At 41.1% G+C, this 22442-nt stretch overlaps 2 protein-coding genes across 6 annotated transcripts in view; one reads left to right on the forward strand and one right to left on the reverse strand.

Moving 5' to 3' along the window:
- The first annotated feature begins 129 nt into the window (after positions 1-129).
- Positions 130-13988, forward strand: serpina10a (serpin peptidase inhibitor, clade A (alpha-1 antiproteinase, antitrypsin), member 10a). The gene is made up of 6 exons (XM_014145081.2): positions 130-278; positions 2888-3199; positions 3471-3752; positions 4239-4512; positions 7719-7866; positions 12874-13988. Exons 2-6 carry the CDS (start codon positions 2911-2913, stop codon positions 13057-13059), a joined length of 1179 nt encoding a protein of 392 aa, XP_014000556.1. The 5' UTR covers positions 130-278; positions 2888-2910; the 3' UTR covers positions 13060-13988.
- ppp4r4 (protein phosphatase 4, regulatory subunit 4) overlaps positions 13594-22442 on the reverse strand; it is a 143964-nt gene continuing 135115 nt past the window's right edge. For all 5 annotated transcript variants that reach the window (XM_014145076.2, XM_014145077.2, XM_014145079.2 and 2 more), the window contains one exon: positions 13594-14383. In XM_014145076.2, the coding sequence (XP_014000551.2) occupies positions 14338-14383 (46 nt within the window). In that variant the 3' untranslated portion in view covers positions 13594-14337. The remainder of the gene's footprint in view (positions 14384-22442) is intronic.

Raw genomic sequence — 22442 nt, forward strand, 5'->3', positions numbered from 1 at the left:
AATAGTATAATATTATTTGTGTTATAAAGGCGATTCACTTTATTCCTGTTTTCATATTGTTAAACTGCTAACATTTCCTCATAAATTTGTTCGAATTTCTACTCTTTGTATTCTTCTTTGCATGACTTTTACTTTGAAGGAAAATCGCCGAGTTCATGGCCTTATTCTTGCTCGGTCTTGTTTATTCCTGCCTGCGGAACGGAGGTCTTCACAGACGTATTTTTTGTTATCTGTGACGTTATCCTGATCAATTTCCAGCCAGGCTTTTTAGTGCAAAAGTAAGTATTCTATCGTCCTTTCTATTTTAAAATATGAGTTGCTATTCAGTGTCGCAGCATCTTCGGTGAAGAAACCCCGTTCGTTACACCCATGCTATTGAAATTGCCTACGCATAATAATATTATTGCCATGTCTCTTGCCATAACTCAAATTGATGTACATTTTAAAGCTAGATTAGGGTTCCATTTTATTTTATACAACGATATCACGGTGTTTTGATGCACTCTTGCTATTTGTCTATTCATGAATGGTTTAAATGGTTTTGGAATGTGCACATAAATAGCACCCCATCTCCCAAGATCAGGGCCATAATCTGTTAAACCTCCCCCCAAAATCAATTCAAAAAGGTACTTTAATAAAGGTCAACGAGCCTGATACAACCTACCAGCCCATCCTATTTATGTCTCAGTAGCTGGGTTTCCATCAATGATTTGTATATACACTAGATGACTGATAGGGGGCGCTGTGTTGAAGTCACCACGCCTCCATCTTGGCACTTTTTGGAAGCTCTATAAATGCATTTACTAATGTCTTCATTCGTTGTTGCCACATGTATTATATTACAGACACCTTAATGCATACTTTTAAATTATGTTATGTGTTGCTAAACATACAAAACAATATAAAGATAATTTCCTTAAAGTCTATATATTTGAGATGACTAATGGTATATGTCATTTTGTCCTTAAAACATTTCATTGAAATAATGTAGAATTCCATTCATTCCTATGGAGGACTTTTCCTACTGGGGAGTGCCAATATGGCTGACTAACTGGTGACTTCAAAGCCTCTCGATGGTAGTCCTTTGTAGCTCAGTTGGTAGAGCATGGCACATGTAAAGCCAGGGTAAGGGGTTTAATTCCCAGCACCACCCATACATAAAATGTATGCACGCATGACTGCAAGTTGCTTTTGATAAAAGCGTCTGCTAAATGGCATATATTATTATTATTATTATATTAATGTCCAATACATAGCATCAGCAATCCAGGGTTTATATACATAATTGGTTTCCATCTGATTGGAGATACATTTTCATACAAATATTCTAAAATCTGCATAGAGAAAATAGTCTTGACACAACTGTGGGAAGCATTAGAGTCAACATGGGCCAGCATCCATGTGGAATGCTTTTGACACCTTGTAGAGTTCATGCGCCAACGAATTGAGGCTGTTAAAAAGAGTGCAACTCAATATTAGGAAGTTGTTCCTAATATTTTGTATGGAGGTTGGAATAATACTGTCAAATTGTGAAAATGATAATGCCCTTTAAGTGTAAGATACATTTATTTTGGCCTGCCTGGTAACATCAGCAGGTGGTAAATTTAGTTAATAGACGAATAAGAAAGAGTTCCAAATCTCTCTGCCAATAACAGCTAGTTTTCAGTTTTCCCTTTCCCACTCAGACCACTCTCAGACATTCCTAGCAAAATTCATAATTGAGAAAATCCTCTTTGCGAAGAAGCAGTTTTAAAAATATATTTTTTTACCATTTTAATTGAAAAGAATCACTTAATTGTTACCCAGAAGTGACTGGATATTCTTTAAAAAAAAAAAAAGCCGGAATTGGACCTTGTCGGGAAGAGTGAGGTGTGACCGACTACAGAAGTGGGAGCGTAGGCACGCTCTGGCTGTCTTCCTAACTGCTCCACTTGAGCGAGGTCCAGCCTGCAGTCTTGTACCAGTCAGTTGATTAGGGAATGCTTTGCAGGTGTGCTGATTTAGTAATCCTGCACAGGTGTGTTGGGTGAACAGAGCTGTGGCGCGGTCTTCGGCTGGCCTGGTGCTGAAGGTAGTGCAGCCTTCCACATTGCTAAACTGAGTGCCACTGTCCACTGTGCTGCAGCCAGTGCCGCTGTCCATAGTGCTGCACTGGGAGTCCTTCAGCCACGCCTCTGCCCATGACTTTCACGGTGCCACAGACCTTTGAACAAAAATGACGGATTGCAGCACCCAAAGAAAATAATGCAATACACAGGACAGACTTAGGTAGAAGGTACGCATTAAAAAAGTATCAACTGATACCGACTCGATGTAGTCGGAGGTACACTCCGCTGACACTCTTCGCAAGTCAACTCCATTGAGATTTATGAAGTGGAGTTTACTCAGCTACTCTGGACACTGACAGTTTTTTAGATTAGTGATCCTATTTTGTGGAATCAGTTTTTTTTAACAGAACACTTTAGGGCTGTAATGAATTTCGGACGACAGGCACCTGAATGATGCGCAACTAGGATCCCATACTATATACAGGATCCTAGTTGTGGTCCCGAAGCTACTGTAGCACTGTCTGCATTGCCCATCAAATGTATCATTTGTAATATGTAGGTTCTTTACTGTCCTAATAGAATATTATAATTTTAATAGCCTATTACATATTGTACATAATTATATAAATATTAAAAAGATAGTGGACCCCAAAATCAATTTTTTTCCAATATTATTGATTTTAGACCATTTGTTTTGTATGAAAATGTCAGACAACCTTTGATTTTGGAGTGTACTATACCTTTAACGCTAGACTAATTCAATGTTTATGTGTTAGTGTTGAACTTAACTTGCTTAGGAGACTTTGCTTAAAACATGTATATTTTGTTTCCATTGCGAGCTGAGAAAAGCGGAGGAAGAACCATGACATCCAGACTCCTCCCCCTCCTGGCGTGCATCCCACTTCTCGCCATGCCCCTCCTGGCACAGGAGCCCAGCGCTGCGGAAATCCAGGACCTGAGCACCAGAAATGCTGACTTCGCCGCCCGGCTGTACCGTGCCATTGCTAGCACCACTGATGACAACGTCCTTCTCTCCCCATTCACCGTATCTCTGGGTTTAGCTGCATTGATGAGTGGCGCTGACGGCTCTACACGCGAGCAACTCCTTCAGGGCCTGAGTCTGAATGCTCTCGATTACCTAAGGATCCCAGGTATTTATCCCTAGAGAATAGAGATGCCGACCAGTAAGTGGGAGGGTGGTGGTGGATTGAAATCCCAGGCTAGAGGAGGAAACGAATCAGTAACCGAAGAGTTCCTGGTATCAGATTATTTTGCCGTTGTGCCCTTGAGCAAGGCACTTCACCTCAAAAAAGTTACATTGCTCTGCGGCTGACCCTGTATTGTTTCCATAATTTTTCTGTTTGTTTGTGTTTGTCAGATTTTTTTTTTCAAATGTACATTTTCAATTGTTTTCTATGCCAGAACTGTTCCAGAGTGTCCGGGATAGCATGGCCCAGAGCGGGTTTGTGAACCAGGGTATCGGCATCCTTCCCCGCCAGCAGTTCAAAGTGGACTCGACCTACCGAGACATTGTGCAGACCAAGTATGGAGGAAATGTCCAGGGGCTGGACTATAGCGACGGGGCAGCCAAGGACACCATCAACCAGTTTTTCTCCACCTACACCAGGGAGCAGGTGAAGGAGGTGGTCAGCGCCATCGACCCCCAGACCCAGATGATGCTAATCACTGCCGTCTTCTTTCAAGGTGAGGAGTAGGCACAGGGGTTCAGTAGAACATGGTGCTTGCAACTCCAGGATAATGGGTTTGATTACCTGGAACACCCATACGCAAAAAAAGTTGCTTTGGATAAAAGCGTCTGCTAAATGGCAAATGTTGTTGTTATTATTATTATATTATACAGTATTTTACACCTGTATTTTATGACCTTTTGTAAACATAACCATGCCCCCAGGCTGAAGCACAAAGGGCAGAAGTGTCTGGGAATGAGATTATTGTAAGCACAGTCTGTTTATAAACATATCTTTCCAGGTGCCATTCACTGCCGTTGATGCATTGAACAAGGCACCTAACATCTGCAAATGCTCTATTAGCACTGCTTTGTGGATGATGCTGCTCCCAGCCTTGTTCGTGTGGAAGTGAGGTTGGGTATTGTGACGTCAACATGTATATCAATTGTGACAGCAACATGTATCTTTTCTATTTGATTCCCTTTTCTGTTTCTCTCACCAGGCCAGTTTGCCCTCACCTTCAATACCAGCTTCACCCAGGACGAGCGCTTCTACGTGAACAAGTACAAAATTGCCATGGTTCCCATGATGTTCCGCTCCGACAAGTACTACCTGGCGTACGACCGCTCTCTCAAACTGGGTGTCCTGAAGCTGCCCATGACGGGTGGCGCCGCCATGCTGGTGCTTCTGCCCGACGATGACGTGGACTACACCTCCATCGATGAGGAGATCACGGGAGAACGCTTCCAAGGCTGGCTCAAACAACTCAAGAGGACGTAGGTTGGATTGGACTACAACAATGGAATGGGTTGCTTATATGTAGTTCATGGGTCGTTCAACCTAAAAATGCATCAGATTGTGCTGAAATCGTTTCTGTAGTTAAAAACGAATAAGATTAGCATTCCTGAAACATTATTTTGTTGAAATATAATTTGATCGGAGAAATTAAGCTAATTGATTGCACCTAATTTTGCCATTTTAGTTTCTAGGATTCATATAATTTTCAATAAATATAGTACCTAACTTCCGATTTGGACCAAAATTCTTCCTAACTTTGGTAGAGCTCTATTTTCGTCTGGTGTTAAGTCAGCGCAATTTTCAAAGGCACGCTAGTTTGTGATTTCGACCTGATAAAGCCAGCGCTCTTCAATTTCCTAACCCTAGTGCCAGGATTGGTCATTTACCTGTCTTATATGAGGGGTGGCTGATGTGGGAGGGGTGGCAATATCTGAAGTGTGTCCTTAAAAACGTGCGCCAAGGTACCAATTTCAGTATGCGCTGGTGGGGATGTTTAAGACCAAACGAAAGCTGGTCTTAGCGGCAACGTGGTTAGTTATGCCATGGATTTTGACTACAGAAGCTCAGCCTATCCAGCTGTGATACACAGTGCCCATATGCACATGGAACAAGAAAGATGTGCTCTTTGTGCCCGTAAACCTCGTATTTAGAAACAGAAAATTATGCCCAATGCATTCACCAAGTAGTCAAGTCTATCAATATGTGAGACCGCTTTAAAATTAATCTTAATCACCTAAGCTTTAATAAAATATGTAGATTGTCAGCAGCAAAACAGTGATTGGACATCCTCCTTTTTATCTATGCAGGCTATTTAGCTAGCTCCTGTTATTATTTTGGATGTGTGTAAAAACCCCTCCATGTAGGCTATACAGTTCATTCGGAAAGTATTTAGACTTTTTCCACATTTTGTTACGATACAGCCTTATTCTGAAATGGATGAAATTGTTTTTTGGTCCTCAATCTACACACAATACCCCATAATGATGAAGCAAAAACAGATAAAAAAAAAAACTGAAATATCACATTTACATAAGTATTCAGACCCTTTACTCAGTACTTTGTTGAAGCACCTTTGGCAGAGATTACAGCCTCCAGTCTTCTTCGGTATGAAGCTTGGCACACCGGTATTTGGGGAGTTTATCCAATTCTTCACTGCAGATCCTCAAACTCTGTCAGGTTGGATGGGGAGCGTCGCTGCACAGCTATTTTCAGGTATCTCCAGAGATGTTCATTCCGGTTCAAGTCCGGGCACTAGCTGGGCCAGTCAAGGACATTCAGAGACTTGTCCTGAAGCCACTTCTACGTTGTCTTGGCTGTGTGCTTAGGGTCGTTGTCCTATTGGAAGGTGAACCTTTGCCCCAGTCGGAGGTCCTGAGCACTCTAGAGCAGGTTTTCATCAAGGATCTCTCTGGACATTGCACTGTTCATCTTTCCTTTGATTCTGACTAGTCTCCCAGTCCCTGCCGCTGAAAAACATCCCCACAGCATGATGCTGCCACCGCAGTGCTTCGCCATAGGCATGGTGCCAGGTTTCCTCCAGAAGTAATGCTTGGCATTCAGGCCATAGAGTTCAATATTGGTTTCATCAGAACAGAGAATCTTGTATCTCATGGTCTTAAAGTCCTTTAGGTGCCTTTTGACAAACTCCAAGTGGGCTGTCATGTGTCTTTTACTGAGGAGTGGCTTCAGTCTGGCCACTCTACCATAAAGGCCTGATTGGTGGAGTGCAGCAGAGATGGTTGTCCTTCTGGAAGGTTCTATCATTTCCACAGAGGAACTCTGGACGTCTGTCAGAGTGACCATCAGGTTCTTAGTCACCTCCATGACCAAGGGCCTTCTCCCCACCGATTATGCAGTTTGGCCGGGTCTGCCAGCTCAAATTTCTTTTATTTAAGAATGATGGAGGCCACTGTGTTCTTGGGGACTTTCAATGCTGCAGACATTTTTTGGTACCCTTCCCCAGATCTGTGTCTCAACACAATCCTGTCTCAGAGCTCTACTGACAATTCCTTCGATCTCGTGGCTTGGTCTTTTGCACTGACATGCACTGTCAACTGTGGGACCTTATATAGACAGGTGTGTGCTTTTACAAATCAATGTCCAATCAATTGAATTTACCACAGGTGGACTCCAATCAAGTTGTAGAAACATCTCAAGGATGATCAATGGAAACAGAATACACCTGAGCTCAATTTCGAGTCTCATATAGCAAAGGGTCTGAATTATTATGTAAATAAGGTATTTCTGTTTTATTGTTTTTTTTTTATACATTTGCAAACATTTAGAAAAACCTATTTTCGCTTTGTCATTATGGGATATTGTGTGTAGATTAGATATTTTTATTTAATCAATTTTAGAATAAGGCTGTAACGTAACAAAATGTGGAAAAAAACAAGCCGTAGTTGGCCACCCTTACCTTACTATAACGAAAGTTGGTTCAACACCAAAGCATCTGGTGTCTTTCTTATCCTGGCCATGCATTAGCTAAGTAGCCTATCCATGAAAGGTTTCTAAATGGTCTACTCATGCATACTCCATTTGGCGTGTATCCGTCACCATTTCATGAGTGCCTCTTGTCCGGTTACCAGAGGAGTGCTCCTTCAAGCATAGGCTATTCAGATTATTTCAATCCTATAACGCCATAAGAACGGTAGGCCTAGGCTATATTTTGCTTATTGAGAACGTGCCTCACACATACAATACAATTTACGGGAGCTTATAGTATTTTTTATTTGAGAAGTGCAATGCGTAAAGGCCTATACTCGTTGAAGCCAAATGGGTTTTGTTACTGTAATTTATGCTATTTAGTAAACTGTAGTATGAATCAACAATGGACTAGGATGAGAATATTCTGTGCCGCCAGCCGAATTGGAGTTGATGAAAAAGTTAGGCATAAATATCATACCCCAACAAAAATGCTAACCTCCCGTTATTGGTAATGGTGCGAGGTTAGCATGTTTTGGGGACATGAAAATACCCTCAAATAAAAGATGTCAGTCGCCTCATATAAAACATTTGATCTCAAATCCAAAATGCTGGAGAATAAAGACAATGCTGATAGAGTAAATGCTGGAGTATATATTCTAATAATTTACTAATTTGCTTTTTTAGAACTTCAAACACTCAACCATTGGCCATGTGACCCATTCCTAATGATTATGATGTCACTTCCTGTGATTTGCAGAAGGCTAGAGGTGCAGCTGCCTAGATTTATACTGGAGCAGTCATACTCCCTGCAGAAGGTCCTGCCAGGCCTGGGGATCAGCGAGGTCTTCCAGGACAGCGCTGACTTCTCTGGCATCGGTGGGGAAACGGGCCTGAGGCTCTCTGAGGTCAGTGTGTGTGTGTGTGAGCTGGTGTTTCTCCATTAGTGTGTGTGTGTATCCGTCATTGAGTGTGCATATCTGTGTGTTGTTCATCAGTGTGAATGTATTTCTCCCTCATGTACGTGTCTGTCACAGTGTCTCCATAAGTGTGTCTACCACTGTGTGTTTGTATGTCACTTGACGGCCTCTTGCTCAAGTGTTAGACTAAGATAATGGAGGAGTGATAGATACCCACTGTGGGGTGGGTGGGGGACTAAAAATAATTTTAGATGCATCCCACTTCCAGCGGTGTCTTGAATGCCCACCTGTGGTTACTTTATACTGTTTGGGTTAATTGTCTCTGTGAAAGGGAAGACAGGAATAGGCATCTTGCTGAAGGCCAAGGGCTCTTGGTAACTTGTGGCCACTGAAAACGACTTTTTACTAACAGAAAATGAAAAGCTTCATAATATTCCCAAAGCAATGTGTCTCATCAGAGCCCCAAGTGAATACAAGTGAGTTGCTACAAAATCATAATAAAGTGATTTAAAATAATAATATATTATGTGATAATATATATCAGTGCTTTCCCAAAGTTAAATTGGCAAACCGATTTCTTTGGTAACGTTATTCTCAGAATGTCATGCATTCATTCACAGTAAAGACAAAGTCTTCCAGAGTAAGACAAGTCAAGGTTAGTACATTTAAAACGTTTTTTTTAGTACATTTAAAAACCTTTTTAAATGTTTTTTTTAAAACGTACTAACCTTTTTAAATGTACTAACCTTTTAGTACATTTAAAAAGGTTAGTACATTTAAAAAGGTTAGTACATTTAAAAAGGTTTGTACGTTCACATCCGGTAAGCGTGTGAACATCCGGTATGACACGAGGGAGAGCTCGGTTTGTTGTATTGAACGTTTTGAAAGTAAAAAAAAAAATGTGGTTACTAACTACCTTTTTGAATTTGAATCGTGTGATGCGTTTAGCCGTAGTTAAAGTATTTACTCCCCTATACTTTTTCCACATTTTGTTGTGTTACAAAGTGGGGTTAAAATGGATTTAATTGTCTTTTTTGTCAACAATCTACACAAATAGTCTAAAGTCAAAGTGAAAGGAAAAATGTCATTGATTTTACAAACTATAGCAACATATTTGGCAGAGCAATTATTTTCTTTTTGGGTGAGTCTCTTAAGTGATTTTCACACCTGGATTGTGCAATATTTGCCCATTATTTTTACAATCCTTCAAGCTCTATCAAGTTGGTTGTTGATCATTGCTAGACAGTCATTAAAGTCTTGCCATAGATTTTCAAATAGATTTAAGTAAAAACTGTAATTAGGCAACTCAGGAACATTCAATGTCGTCTTGGTAAGCAACTCTAGTGTAGATTTGGCTGTGTGTTTTAGGGTTATTGTCCTACTGAAAGGTGAATTTGTCACTGTGTCTGTTGGAAATCTGACTAAACCAGGTTTTCCTCTAGGATTTTGCCTGTGCTTAGCTACATTCCGTTTCTTGTCATCCTGAAAAACTCCCCAGTTCTTGCCGATGGCAAGCATACCCATAACATGATGCAGCCACCACCATGCTTTAAATTATGGAGAGTGGTACACAGTGATGTGTTGTGCTGGATTTGCCCCAAATATAACACTTTGTATTTAGGACAAAAAGTTAATTCCTTTGCCACATTTTTTACAGTATTACTTTAGTGTCCTGTTGTCAAGAGGATGTGTCTTTTGTGATATTTTTTTTTAATTGTTCCTTTTCACTCTTGTCATTAAGGTTAGTGTTTTGTAGTAACTATAATATTGTTGTTCCATCCTCAGTTTTCTCCTATCATAGCCATTAACTATTTAAAAATCACCATTGGCCTCATGGTGAAATCCCTGAGTGGTTGTCTTTTTCTCCCGGCAACTCAGTTTGGAAGGAGCTCTGTATCTTTGTAGTGACTGTTGAACATCCACTTGTATTGATCATATATTCACTAATGCTGCAGAGCTTTGCTCCAAAGCAATATCAGTTTCCATTCCCGGCTGTAGTGACCATAACATTGTGGCAATAACAAGGAAATCAAAAGTGCCAAATGTTGGGCCTAAATTAATTTATAAGAGATAATACAAAATGTTTCCTCAGGATTTGTTTGTTGAAGACAATGTATGTTGGTTTGATGTGTGTGAGGAAGTGAATCCAGATGCAGCACTGCAAGTATTTGTAAAAGTATTTGTAAAAAGTAATTGTTTATAAGCATGCACCTGTTAAGTAACTAACTGTGAGAACTATTATAGCCCCCTGGATTGATGATGAATTGCAAAATTGTATGGTTCAAAGAAATTATGCAAAAGAGGTGGCAAACACGTCGGGCTGCTCAGCTGATTGGTTGACATACTGTAAATTGAGAAATGTGACTAAACTTAACAAAAAGAAGAATACATTATATTATCAAACACAGATAAATGACATAAAACACAATGGAAAAAAACTTTGATGTACCTTAAATAATATCATGGGTGGAAAACCCAATTCATCTTCATCGTTCATTGAAGTTGATGGTTAATTTATAACAAAACCTTTCGATATTGCCAGTTATTTCAATGACTATTTCACTAGTAAAACTCAGTAGTGAAATGACAACATTAAACCATCATACAGTATTTTTGTACAAAATATCTAATAATGAAAGAGAAAGATTGCTGTTTTGAATTTGGTCAAGTTAGTGTGGGAGAGGTGGAAAAACTATAGTTATCAATAATAAGCCACCAAGTATAGACAACCTTGATGGGAAACTATTGAGAACGGTAGCAGACTGTATTGCCACCGCTATTTTCTATATCTTTAACCAACGCATAAAGGAGTGTGTGTGTGTGTTTAACTTTACTTGTGGGGACCAGAAGACCCCACAAGTATAGTAAACCAAAAACAAATTGACCAACTGGGGACATTTTGTTAGTCCCCACAAGGTCAAATGCTATTTCTAGGAGGTTAAGGTTCGATTTTACTGTTAGGTTTAGAATTAGGTTTAGATAGGGTTAGTTTTAGGGTTAGGAGATACAGTTAGGTTTAGGATTAGGTTTTGGGGTTAAGGTTAGGGTAAGGGAAAATAGGATTTTGAATGGAACTGAATTGTGTGTCCCCACAAGGTTAGTTATACAAGACTGTGTATGTGTCCACAGGTGTGGAAGGAAGCTAAAGTAATTCCACTGCCTAAAAAATAGTACTGACAAATTCCAGATTGTCTGCATAATCAAATAAAATTCAGCTCAAACATCCATACAAACCCCACAAGACATGCCACCAGGGGTCTCTTCCCAAGTCCAAAACTAATTCACGGCAATGCAGTTTTATACAGAGCCATAATTGCATTGAAAATCTCCAATTACTCAAGCAAACAGTAAAATTACCTGTAAAAAAACGGAATAAAAAACAACTCATGGAACGGCGGGGACACACAAAAATTGTATTTATTTTTTGCATTGTTTGTACATTCGGAATGTATTAAGACCCCTGGACTTCCCTTATTTTGTTACGTTACAACCTTATTCAAAAATTGATTTACATTGTTTTATTCCTGATCAATCTACAAGCAATACCTCATAATGAATGAATAAATAAATAAAAAACATTTACATAAGTATTCTGACCCTTTACTCAGTACTTTGTTGAAGCACCTTTGGCAGCGATTACAGCCTCGAGTCTTCTTGGGTCTGACGCTACAAACTTGGCACACCTGTATTTGGGGAGTTTCTCTCATTCTTTTCTGCAGATGCTCTCAAGCTCAGTCAGGTTGGATGGGGAACGTCGCTGCACAACTATTAACAGTTCTCTTCAGAGATGTTCGATCGGGTTCAAGTCCGGGCTCTGGCTGGGCCTCTCAAGGACATTCAGACTTGTCCCGAAGCCACTCCTGCATTGTCTTGGCTGTGTGTTTAGGGTTGTTGTCCTGTTGGATGGTGAACCTTCGCCCCAGTCTGAGGTCCTGAGCGCTCTGGAGCAGGTTTTCATCAAGGATCTCTCTCTGTACTTTGCTCTGTTCATCTTTCCCTTGATCCTGACGGGTCTCCCAGTCCCTGCTGCTGAAAAACATCCCCACAGCATGACGCTGCCATTACCATGCTTCAACGTAGGGATGGTACTAGGTTTCCTCCAGATGTGACGCTTGGCATTCAGGCCAAAGAGTTCAATCTGGGTTTCATCAGACCAGATAATCTTGTTCATGGTCTGAGAGTCTTTAGATGCCTTTTGGCAAACTCCAAGCGGGCTGTCATGTGCCTTTTACTGAGGAGTGCCTTCCGACCTCATGACTTGGTTTTTGCTCTGACACGCACTGTCAACTGTGGGACCTTATATAGACAGGTGTGTGCTTTCGAAATCATGTCCAATCAATTGAATTTACCACAGGTGGACTCTAATGAAGTTGTATAAACATCAAGGATGGTCAATGGAAACAGGATGCACCTGAGCTCAATTTTGAGTCTCATAGCAAAGGGTCTGAATACTTATGTAAATAAGGTATTTCTAATACATTTGCCAAAATTTCTAAAAACCTGTTTTCGCTTTGTCATTATGGGGTATTGTGTGTAGATTGACCAAAAAAATTACAAAAAATGTCAATTTTAAAATAAGGCTGTAACGTAACAAAAATGTGGAAAAAGTCAAGGGGTCTGAATACTCTCCAAATGCACTGTATATTGTTGTATTTTACATTTGTGTGACTTTCCTTGTCTATCAGTGTTTTGTTACTTGTCATGTTGTGTTTTTTTGTGGACCCAAAAGCTAATGGGGGATCTAAGGAAGCTGCATTTTCGAAAGGCATCATTAGGCTTCCATCAGCTTCGTGCTGCCAGTTGTCTATTAGCACTATCATGCCAACTCGCCACTCTTTGTCAATGTCATGACAATGGCAATTGGCTTGACCAGGATACTGGACAGCAATGGAGTAGGCAAGAGCACAAACAGATCTGGGGCCAGTTGGCAGCATTATTCACTTTCCTGACGTCTTAACCATACAATCCTTTCTTAGCTTTATTCTGTGGTTTCAGGTTGTGCACAAGGCGGCCATCATCGTGGACGAGACAAGCAGCACCGGGAATGCTCATGCCCCGAACATCTTCGCTAGTCTACCTCCTCGGCTCACCGTGAACCGGCCTTTCCTCTTCCTAATTTACCACCAGGCCACTAGCAGCATTCTCTTCATGGGCAGGGTGATCGACCCCACCAAGAAGTAACTGCAACCGTAACCATTGTGTCATATAGGTGTTTGTGGTTGAGTAATAACACTGTAACTAATGGTCTTGTCTGCCTGTATTGTCCTCTTATAAACACTCAAGTTGCAGGGCACCATAGGTGTCTGTAGATAGTATTAATGCATCCTTATGGTGATTTACTTGGTGAACTATAGGTCATATTCAGATATAGTGACACTTGAGGTCAGAATGCAATTGGACAAAATGTATAGTTTTCACTATTTGCATACCAATATGTTGAGCAGTTATGCAATTGCCTTCATCTTAAGTACTACTCTCCCTCTCTTTTTTGCTCCCTCCCTTTGAGGCTTAATTTGTCATTTTAAAGGCGCTGAACATGTTTTGCCTGCTGTACTCTAAAATAATAACATTTGCACTATGTAACCTATAGGGACCAATTGTGTTTAAAACAGAACAAAGTACTAACAAACTCTGTGGTGTTTTCCCGGACACAGATTAAGCCTAGTCCTGGACTAAAAACGACTTTAGGAGATTCTCCATTGAACATGCTTTTTAGTCCAGGACTAGGTTTAATCTGTGTCCGAGAGAACCAGCCCCAAAAAGTCATTCACTGACTTATGCTTTATATTAGAATAAGAAAGTAAGTAAGTTGAGCTCATTATCATGTCACATATTCAACACAGGTTTATTGATTGGGTGGTGAGGGTTGGCATGGGTGGATCACTCAGGCGCTTCAGAGGCACCAGGCACAATCTCATTGGTGGGATGGAGAAATTCCGGTACCAATCACAAGTGTTGGATCATATAGTCATAAAAACTGCTTTTTTTTTTCTTCAATAGCCATTTGGGAAAATATAAAACATAAGAGAAGAGACTTTTCAAAGCATGCTATAATACAGAAAAAAATTGCCAATAAATAAAAGTACAAATAAAATGCATACTGTTACATATTTTGTTTGTAATGACTTATTTTTTGTTAAATGGAACGAGTTACGAGTATTTGTGGAATAAGGCAGAGATGGGTTCGATGTCTGTTCTGTTTCCCATTGGCGTAATTAAGACTCCGGACGTCTTTCCCCCGCGAGCCAATGTTGAAGTGTTTATTAGGGTTTGTTTGTCATTTGGAACCTGAAGCAGGTGGAGGACAGATGCACACTTTTGACAACTTGAGATAGATGAAGAAGGATGACCATCGGAGCAGGGGTGTAGTGGTCGTGGCCACCCAGTTCTTCACAATGCCTTGACCTCAAGGTCATCGCCGGGGACTAAGGGGTCTGTCATCGCCCCATATAGCCAGCTTTACTCCCTCCCCGACTGCATACCGAAAGAGTTGGACTTCCTTTGTCTGGAAAACAGAGAACAGAATACAGGAGGTGCAGGTAAGCATTGGGTAAACAAGTTAATAAGTAGTAAACAAGGAGTGACCTATGCCAAATCGACCCCTAGCTCCCACCCTTACATACGAGTTGGGCAATTTCTCCTGGCAAAGGCTGGTATGAGTGCAGGTTCTGATTATTTGAATCGGGGGTGTTAAATCTGAGGATGAGGTGTATGCGATATGGTAGAAATTCCACCTGGCCAATCTCATTCCAAAATCATGGGCATTAATATGGAGTTGGTCCACCCTCTGCTGCTATAACAAGCTCCACACTTCTGGGAAGGCTTTCCACTAGAATTTGGAACATTGCTGCGGGGACTTGCTTCCATTCAGCCACAAGCATTAGTAAGGTTGGGCAGTGATGTTGGGTGATTAGGCCTGGCTCACAGTCGGCGCTCCAATTCATTCCAATAGTGTTTGATGCGGGTGAGATCGAGGCTCTGTGCAGGCCACTCAAGTTCTTCCACACCATATACAGTCGTGGCCAAAAGTTTTGAGAATGACACAAACATTTATTTCCACAACATTATCTGCTTCAGTGTCTTTAGATATTTTTGTCAGATGTTACTATGGAATACTGAAGTATAATTACAAGCATTTCATAAGTCTCAAAGGCTTTTATTGACAATTACATGAATTTGATGCAAAGAGTCAATATTTGCAGTGTTGACCCTTCTTTTTCAAGACCTTTGCAATCAGCCCTGGTATGCTGTCAATTAACTTCTGGGCCACATCCTGACTGATGGCAGCCCATTCTTGCATAATCAATGCTTGGAGTTTGTCAGAATTTGTGGGTTTTTGTTTGTCCACCCGCCTCTTGAGGATTGATCACAAGTTCTCAATGGGATTAAGGTCTGGGGAGTTTCCTGGCCATGGACCCAAAATATCGATGTTTTGTTCCCCGAGCCACTTAGTTATCACTTTTTGCCTTATGGCAAGGTGCTCCATCATGCTGGAAAAGGCATTGTTCGTCACCAAACTGTTCCTGGATGGTTGGGAGAAGTTGCTCTCGGAGGATGTGTTGGTACCATTCTTTATTCATGGCTGTGTTCTTAGGCAAAATTGTGAGTGAGCCCACTCCCTTGGCTGAGAAGCAACCCCACACATGAATGGTCTCAGGATGCTTTACTGTTGGCATGACACAGGACTGATGGTAGCGCTCACCTTATCTTCTCCGGACAAGCTTTTTTCCGGATGCCCCAAACAATCAGAAAGGGGATTCATCAGAGAAAATGACTTTACCCCAGTCCTCAGCAGTCCAATCCCTGTACCTTTTGCAGAATATCAGTCTGACCCTGATGTTTTTCCTGGAGAGAAGTGGCTTCTTTGCTGCCCTTCTTGACACCAGGCCATCCTCCAAAAGTCTTCGCCTCACTGTGCGTGCAGATGCACTCACACCTGCCTGCTGCCATTCCTGAGCAAGCTCTGTACTGGTAGTGCCCCGATCCTGCAGCTGAATCAACTTTAGGAGACGGTCCTGGCACTTGCTGGACTTTCTTGGGCGCCCTGAAGCCTTCTTCACAACAACTGAACCGCTCTCCTTGAAGTTCTTGATGATCCGATAAATGGTTGATTTAGGTGCAATCCTTGCCTGTGAAGCCCTTTTTGTGCAAAGCAATGATGACGGCACGTGTGTCCATTGCATGTAACCATGGTTGAGAGAGGAAGAACAATGACTCCAACCCTCCTTTTGAAGCTTCCAGTCTGTTATTCGAACTCAAGCATGACAGATTGATCTCCAGCCTTGTCCTCGTCAACACTCACACCTGTGTTAACGAGAGAATCACTGACATGATGTCAGCTGGTCCTTTTGTGGCATGGCTGAAATGCAGTGGAAATGTTTTTTGGGGGGGATTCAGTTCATTTGCATGGCAAAGAGGGACTTTGCAATTAATTGCAATTCATCTGATCACTCTTCATAACATTCTGGAGTATATGCAAATTGCCATCATACAAACTGAGGCAGCAGACTTTGTGAAATGGTTTATTTGTGTCATTCTCAAAACTTTTGGCCACGACTGTAGATTGCAAAATAGTTGGGAAGAGATTTTTAATGTAATAAGTCCATGGCACATGGTTTATGAACTGATACACAAAATACTGCCGGATTCAAAACTTAGAATTTCTCAATTTAAATTATACAAAATCCTTGCAACCAATTGTTTTGGTAGCTTGTTTTTGGTCACAGGTTCAGGAATGGCTGAAGAATTGCAACATTTACCTGGAGCTAACTCTGCAAATAGCACTGCTCTGTGATTTGAAAAGTCAGTCAATTTATCAATAATATAACACTTTTAGCAAAAAAAATGTATATTTAATTTACAATCTGTAGAAACTATGAGAATAGAAAGGTTCAGAACTGTTGTGAAATATCAGCAACATTGTAAAATATATGGCAACTAGAAATCTAAACTGGATGGTGTTCAGAGATAGATCGGCGGGGTTGAGTGGAGCTGAAGGGTGGGACTAAAAACAAGATAACTAATGTAAAATATACTGTGTCCGTAAAATGTATATAGATTCAGAGCTTTGTGAAACAGCAGTTAAAAATATATGGCAAATATAAATCAAAACTCAATGGTCTTCAGAGATAGAAGGAAGGGATTGAGGGTAGCTGAAGAATGGGATTAAAAACAAACAACATAACTATTGTAAAATACACTGCATTTGTAAAGTATTCAGAACCATTGACTTTTTCCATATTTTGTTACATTACAGCGTTATTCCAAAAGTGATTAAATACATTTTTCCCCTCAACACACAATACCCTATAATGACAAACCAAAAATAGGTTTTTACAAAAAAAATGGTAGAATTTTTTTAAACAATTTTTTGCTGTTGTCCATTAGTTTACTCCAATTAGGGGAGGGGTAGTTGGGTTAGGGGAAAATAATATATATAAATATATAAATAATAGGGGGGATTGGAAAGGGTGCAGACAATTACATTGATGGAAGACACAATCTATCTGCAATATTAAAGCTGATCTACCCCCTAATTTAAAAAAAATATTTAGTCAAACCATTTCTGTATGAACCTCGCTTTGTGCACGGGGACATTGTCATGCTGAAACAGGAAAGGGCCTTCCTGAAACTTTTGCCACAAAATTGGAAGCACAGAATCGTATAGAATGTCATTAATTGTATGCTGTAGCATTAAGATTTCCCTTCAATGGAACTAAGGGGCCAACCCCAAACCATGAAAAACAGACCATTATTCATCCTCCACCAAACTTTAGATTTGGCGCTATGCATTGGGGCAGGTAGCGTTCTCCTGGTATCTGCCAAACCCAGATTTGTCCGTCGGTCTGCCAGATGGTGAAGCGTGATTCATCACTCCAGAGAATGTGTTTTCACTGCACCAGAGTTCAATGGCGGTGAGCTTTACACCCCTCCAGTTGACGCTTGGCATTGCGCATGGTGATCTTAGGCTTGTGTGTGGCTGCTTGGCCATGGAAACCCATTTCATGAAGCTGCCGACGAACAGTTATTGTGCTGACATTGCTTCCAGAGGCACTTTGGAACTCGCTAGTGAGTGTTGCAACTGAGGACAGATGATTTTTATGTGCTTCAGCACTTGCCGGTTCTGTTCTGTGAGCTTGCGGGCCTACCACCTCGTGCCTGAGCTGTTGTTGCTCCTAGATATTTCCACTTCACAATAACAGCACTTACAGTTGACCAGGGTAGCTCTAGTAGGGCAGAAATTTGATGAACTGACTTGTTGGAAAAGTGGCATCCTATGACGCTGCCACGTTGAAAGTCACTGAGCTCTTCATTAAGGCCATTCTACTGCAAATGTTTGTCTATGGAGATTGCATGGCTGTGTGCTCGATTGTATACACCTGTCATCAATGGATGTGGCTGAAATAGCCGAATTCACTAATTTGAAGGGGTGTCCACATACATTATTAACTCAGCAAAAAAAGAAACGCCCCTTTTTCAGGATCCTGTCTTTCAAAGAAAATTCGTAAAAATCCAAATAACTTCACAGATCTTCATTGTAAATAGTTTAAACACTGTTTCCCATGCTTGTTCAATGAACCATAAACAATTAATGAACATGCACCTGTGGAACTGTCGTTACGACACTAACAGGTTACAAACGGTAGGCAATTAAGGTCACAGTTATAAAAACTTAGGACACTAAAGAGGCCTTTCTACTGACTCTGAAAAACACCAAAAGAAAGATGCCCAGGGTCCCTGCTCATCTGCGTGAACGTGCCTTAGGCATGCTGCAAGGAGGCAGATGTGGCCAGGGCAATAAATTGCAATGTCCATACTGTGAGACGCCTAAGACAGCACTACCGGGAGACAGGACGGACAGCTGATCGTCCTCGCAGTGGCAGACCACGTGTAACAACACCTGCACAGGATCGGTACATCTGAACATCACACCTGCAGGACAGGTACAGGATGGCAACAACAACAGTCCGAGTTACACCAGGAACGCACAATCCCTCCATCAGTGCTCAGACTGTCCACAATAGACTGAGAGAGGATGGACTGAGGGTTTGTAGGCCTGTTTTAAGGCAGGTCCTCACCAGACATCACAGGCAACAATGTCGCCTATGGACACAAACCCACTGTCGCCGGACCAGACAGGACTGGCAAAAAGTGCTCTTCACTGACGAGTCGCGGTTTTGTCTCACCAGGGGTGATGATTGGATTCACATTTACCGACGAAGGAATGAGCATTACACCGAGGCCTGTACTCTGGAGCAGGATCGATTTGGAGGTGGAGGGTCCGTCATGGTCTGGGGCGGTGTGTCACAGCATCATCGGACTGAGCTTGTTGTCATTGCAGGCAATCTCAATGCTGTGCATTACAGGGAAGACATCCTCCTCCCTCATGTGGTACCCTTCCTGCAGGCTCATCCTGACATGACCCTCCAGCATGACAATGCCACCAGCCATACTGCTCGTTCTGTGCGTGATTTCCTGCAGAAATGTCAGTGACAGGAATGTCAGTGTTCTGCCATGGCCAGCGAAGAGCCCAGATCTCAATCCCATTGAGCACGTCTGGGACCTGTTGGATCAGAGGGTGAGGGCTAGGGCCATTCCCACCAGAAATGTCCGGGAACTCGCAGAGAGTCGGGTAACATGTCACGGCAAGAACTGGCAAATCTGATGCAGTCCACGAGGAGGAGATGCACTGCAGTACTTAATGCAGCTGGTGTTCACACCAGATACTGACTGTTAGTTTTGATTTTGACCCCCCCTTTGTTCAGGGACACATTATTCAATTTCTGTTAGTCACATGTCTGTGGAACTTGTTCAGTTGTTGAATCTGGTTATGTTCATACAAATATTTACACGTTAAGTTTGCTGAAAATAAACACAGTTGATAGTGAGAGGACGTTTCTTTTTTTGCTGAGTTTATATACAAAAGTATCTACACAAGTACTGAGGGTACTGGGCATGGGTCGATTTGGGATTGGAAAGTTTGCTTCACTGCAGTTCCTAAAAGTCACTTAGACTGATATCAAAGGTCACGTTGAAAGATATGCCGTTGAAGTTTGTTTTGATTGTTTAAATGCAGTTCCAAAAAGTCACTGACAATTTGTGTACTCATCATAAGTTAAATAATGCATGTGTTGGATGGTGTCTATTGCAATTTCCAAAATGCATTTACCATTTTGGTTTGGATTTGGTATTTGTGTGGATTGACTCACAAAGTGTATTATAAAGTGTATAACATAAAGAAGCCAACAAACTGTAGGTGCGAGTGCAGATATCTGAACATGCATTGACAGAATTGTGGGGATTGTGCAATCATCCAAAAAGACAACAGTTCAACAGAGTCATGTTCATTAGGGCACGCATGGGAAATCTTTCAAAAATGTTTTTCAACATAAACAAAAAGTCCACATAAACCATCCCTGTTTCAGTCTGATTTTCCCCCAATACCTCTAGTAAGTACTGCACATCAGCATGTTCTTAGAAGGCAGCATAAATATATCGGTTATTCCACCTGTACTGTAGTTCCTCTGGTCTAAAGCCTATGTAATGTAAAGTGTGGCCAAAAATAATGTCCTGCCTTACTGCAGTTAGTCAGTTATTACCAGGGTTGTGTTCATTAGGCACACCTTTTATTTAACTAGGCAAGTCAGATTAAAAACACATTCTTATTTTCAATGACGGCCTAGGAACGGGGGTTAACTGCCTTGTTCAGGGATTCGGGGATTCGTTTTTGCAACCTTCCGGTTACTAGTCCAACGCTCTAACCACCTGCCTTACGTTGCACTCCACGAGGAGCCTGCATGGCAGGCTGACTACCTGTTATGTGAGGGCAGCAAGAAGCCAAGGTAAGTTGCTAGCTAGCATTAAACTTATCTTATAAAAAACTATCAATCTTAACATAATCACTAGTTAACTACACATGGTTGATGATATTACTAGTTTATCTAACGTGTCCTGCGTTGCATATAAATCAATGTGGTGCCTGTTAATTTCTCATCGAATCACAGCCTACTTCGACAAACGGGTGATGATTTAACAATCGCATTTGCGAAAAAAGCACTGTCGTTGCACCAATGTACCTAACCATAAACATCAATGCCTTTCTTTTTAATCAATACAGAAGTATATATATATATAAACCTGCAAATTTAGTTAATATTGCCTGCTACCATGAATTTGTGTCACTTCTCTAGCGTTCCGTGCAAGCAGTCAGGGTATATACAGCAGTTTGGGCCGCCTGGCTCATTGCGGACTGTGTGAAGTCCATTTTTTCCTAACAAAGGCCGTAATTAATTGGCCAGAATTGTACATAATTATGACATAACATTGAAGGTTGTGCAATGTAACAGGAATATTTAGACTTAGGGATGCCACCCATTAGATAAAATATGGACCGGTTCCGTATTTCACTGAAATAAACGTTTCGTTTTCGAAATGATAGTTTCTAGATTCGACCATATTAATGACCAAAGGCTCGTATTTGTGTGTTATTATGTTATAATTAAGTCTATGATTTGATATTTGATAGAGCAGTCTGACTGAGCGATGGTAGGCAGCAGCAGGCTCGTAAGCATTCATTCAAACAGCACCTTCGTGCATTTTGCCAGCAGCTCTTCGCAATTCTTTAGGCTGGTGTAACCAATGTTTAATGGCTAGCTAGTAAGTGGGTGCGCGCTAATAGCGTTTCAAACGTCACTCGCTTTGAGACTTGGAGTAGTTGTTCCCCTTGCTCTACATGGGTAACGCTGCTTCGAGGGTGGATGTTGTCAATGTGTTCCTGGTTCGAGCCCAGGTAGGAGCGAGGAGAGGGACGGAAGCTATACTGATACACTGGCAATACTAAAGTGCCTATAAGAACATCCAATAGTCAAAGGTATATGAAATACAAATCGTATAGAGAGAAATAGTCCTATAATTCCTATAATAACTACAACCTAAAACTTCTTACCTGGGAATATTGAAGACTCATGTTAAAAGGAACCACCAGCTTTCATATGTTCTCATGTTCTGAGCAAGGAACTTAAACGTTAGCTTTTTTACATGGCACATATTGCACTTTTACTTTCTTCTCCAACACTTTGTTTTTGCATTATTTAAACCAAATTGAACATGTTTCATTATTTATTTGAGGCTAAATTGATAGTATTTATGTATTATATTAAGTTAAAATAAGTGTTCATTCAGTATTGTTGTAATTGTCATTATTACAAATAAAGAAATAAAATAAAAAAATTGGCCGATTAATCGGCAGCGGCTTTTTTTTTGGGTCCGCCAATAATCGGCATCGGCGTTGAAAAATCATAATCGGTCGACCTCTAGTACTTACCCCGTTTGCCCTCACTTTTTGCCTTGGAAAACAGAATTGGGGGTGGTAAGTGCTGTTACCTGCCTGTACTTCTAATCACATAAGTTAAAGTTATTCTTAATAAACTTATACAACTAAACCTGAAATAATGCCCATGTAATGTAAAGGTTTGTGTTGCCTTGTTTTATGATGAATCTGTATAGTGGACTTGGTGGAAGATGATCGTCAATGCTTAGCCCCCCCTACCCTTTCATGTATATCT

Source organism: Salmo salar, chromosome ssa15, assembly GCF_905237065.1.
Source record: "Salmo salar chromosome ssa15, Ssal_v3.1, whole genome shotgun sequence".
Classification (NCBI taxonomy): domain Eukaryota; kingdom Metazoa; phylum Chordata; class Actinopteri; order Salmoniformes; family Salmonidae; genus Salmo; species Salmo salar.

Bases quoted from the DNA above. Each gene is read 5' to 3' on its own strand.
- serpina10a (XM_014145081.2), top strand. From the start codon at position 2,911: ATGACATCCAGACTCCTCCCCCTCCTGGCGTGCATCCCACTTCTCGCC. The intron at 3,753-4,238 runs GTGAGGAGTAGG...TTCTCTCACCAG, and splicing joins CACTGCCGTCTTCTTTCAAG to GCCAGTTTGCCCTCACCTTC. The intron at 4,513-7,718 runs GTAGGTTGGATT...TGTGATTTGCAG, and splicing joins CTCAAACAACTCAAGAGGAC to AAGGCTAGAGGTGCAGCTGC.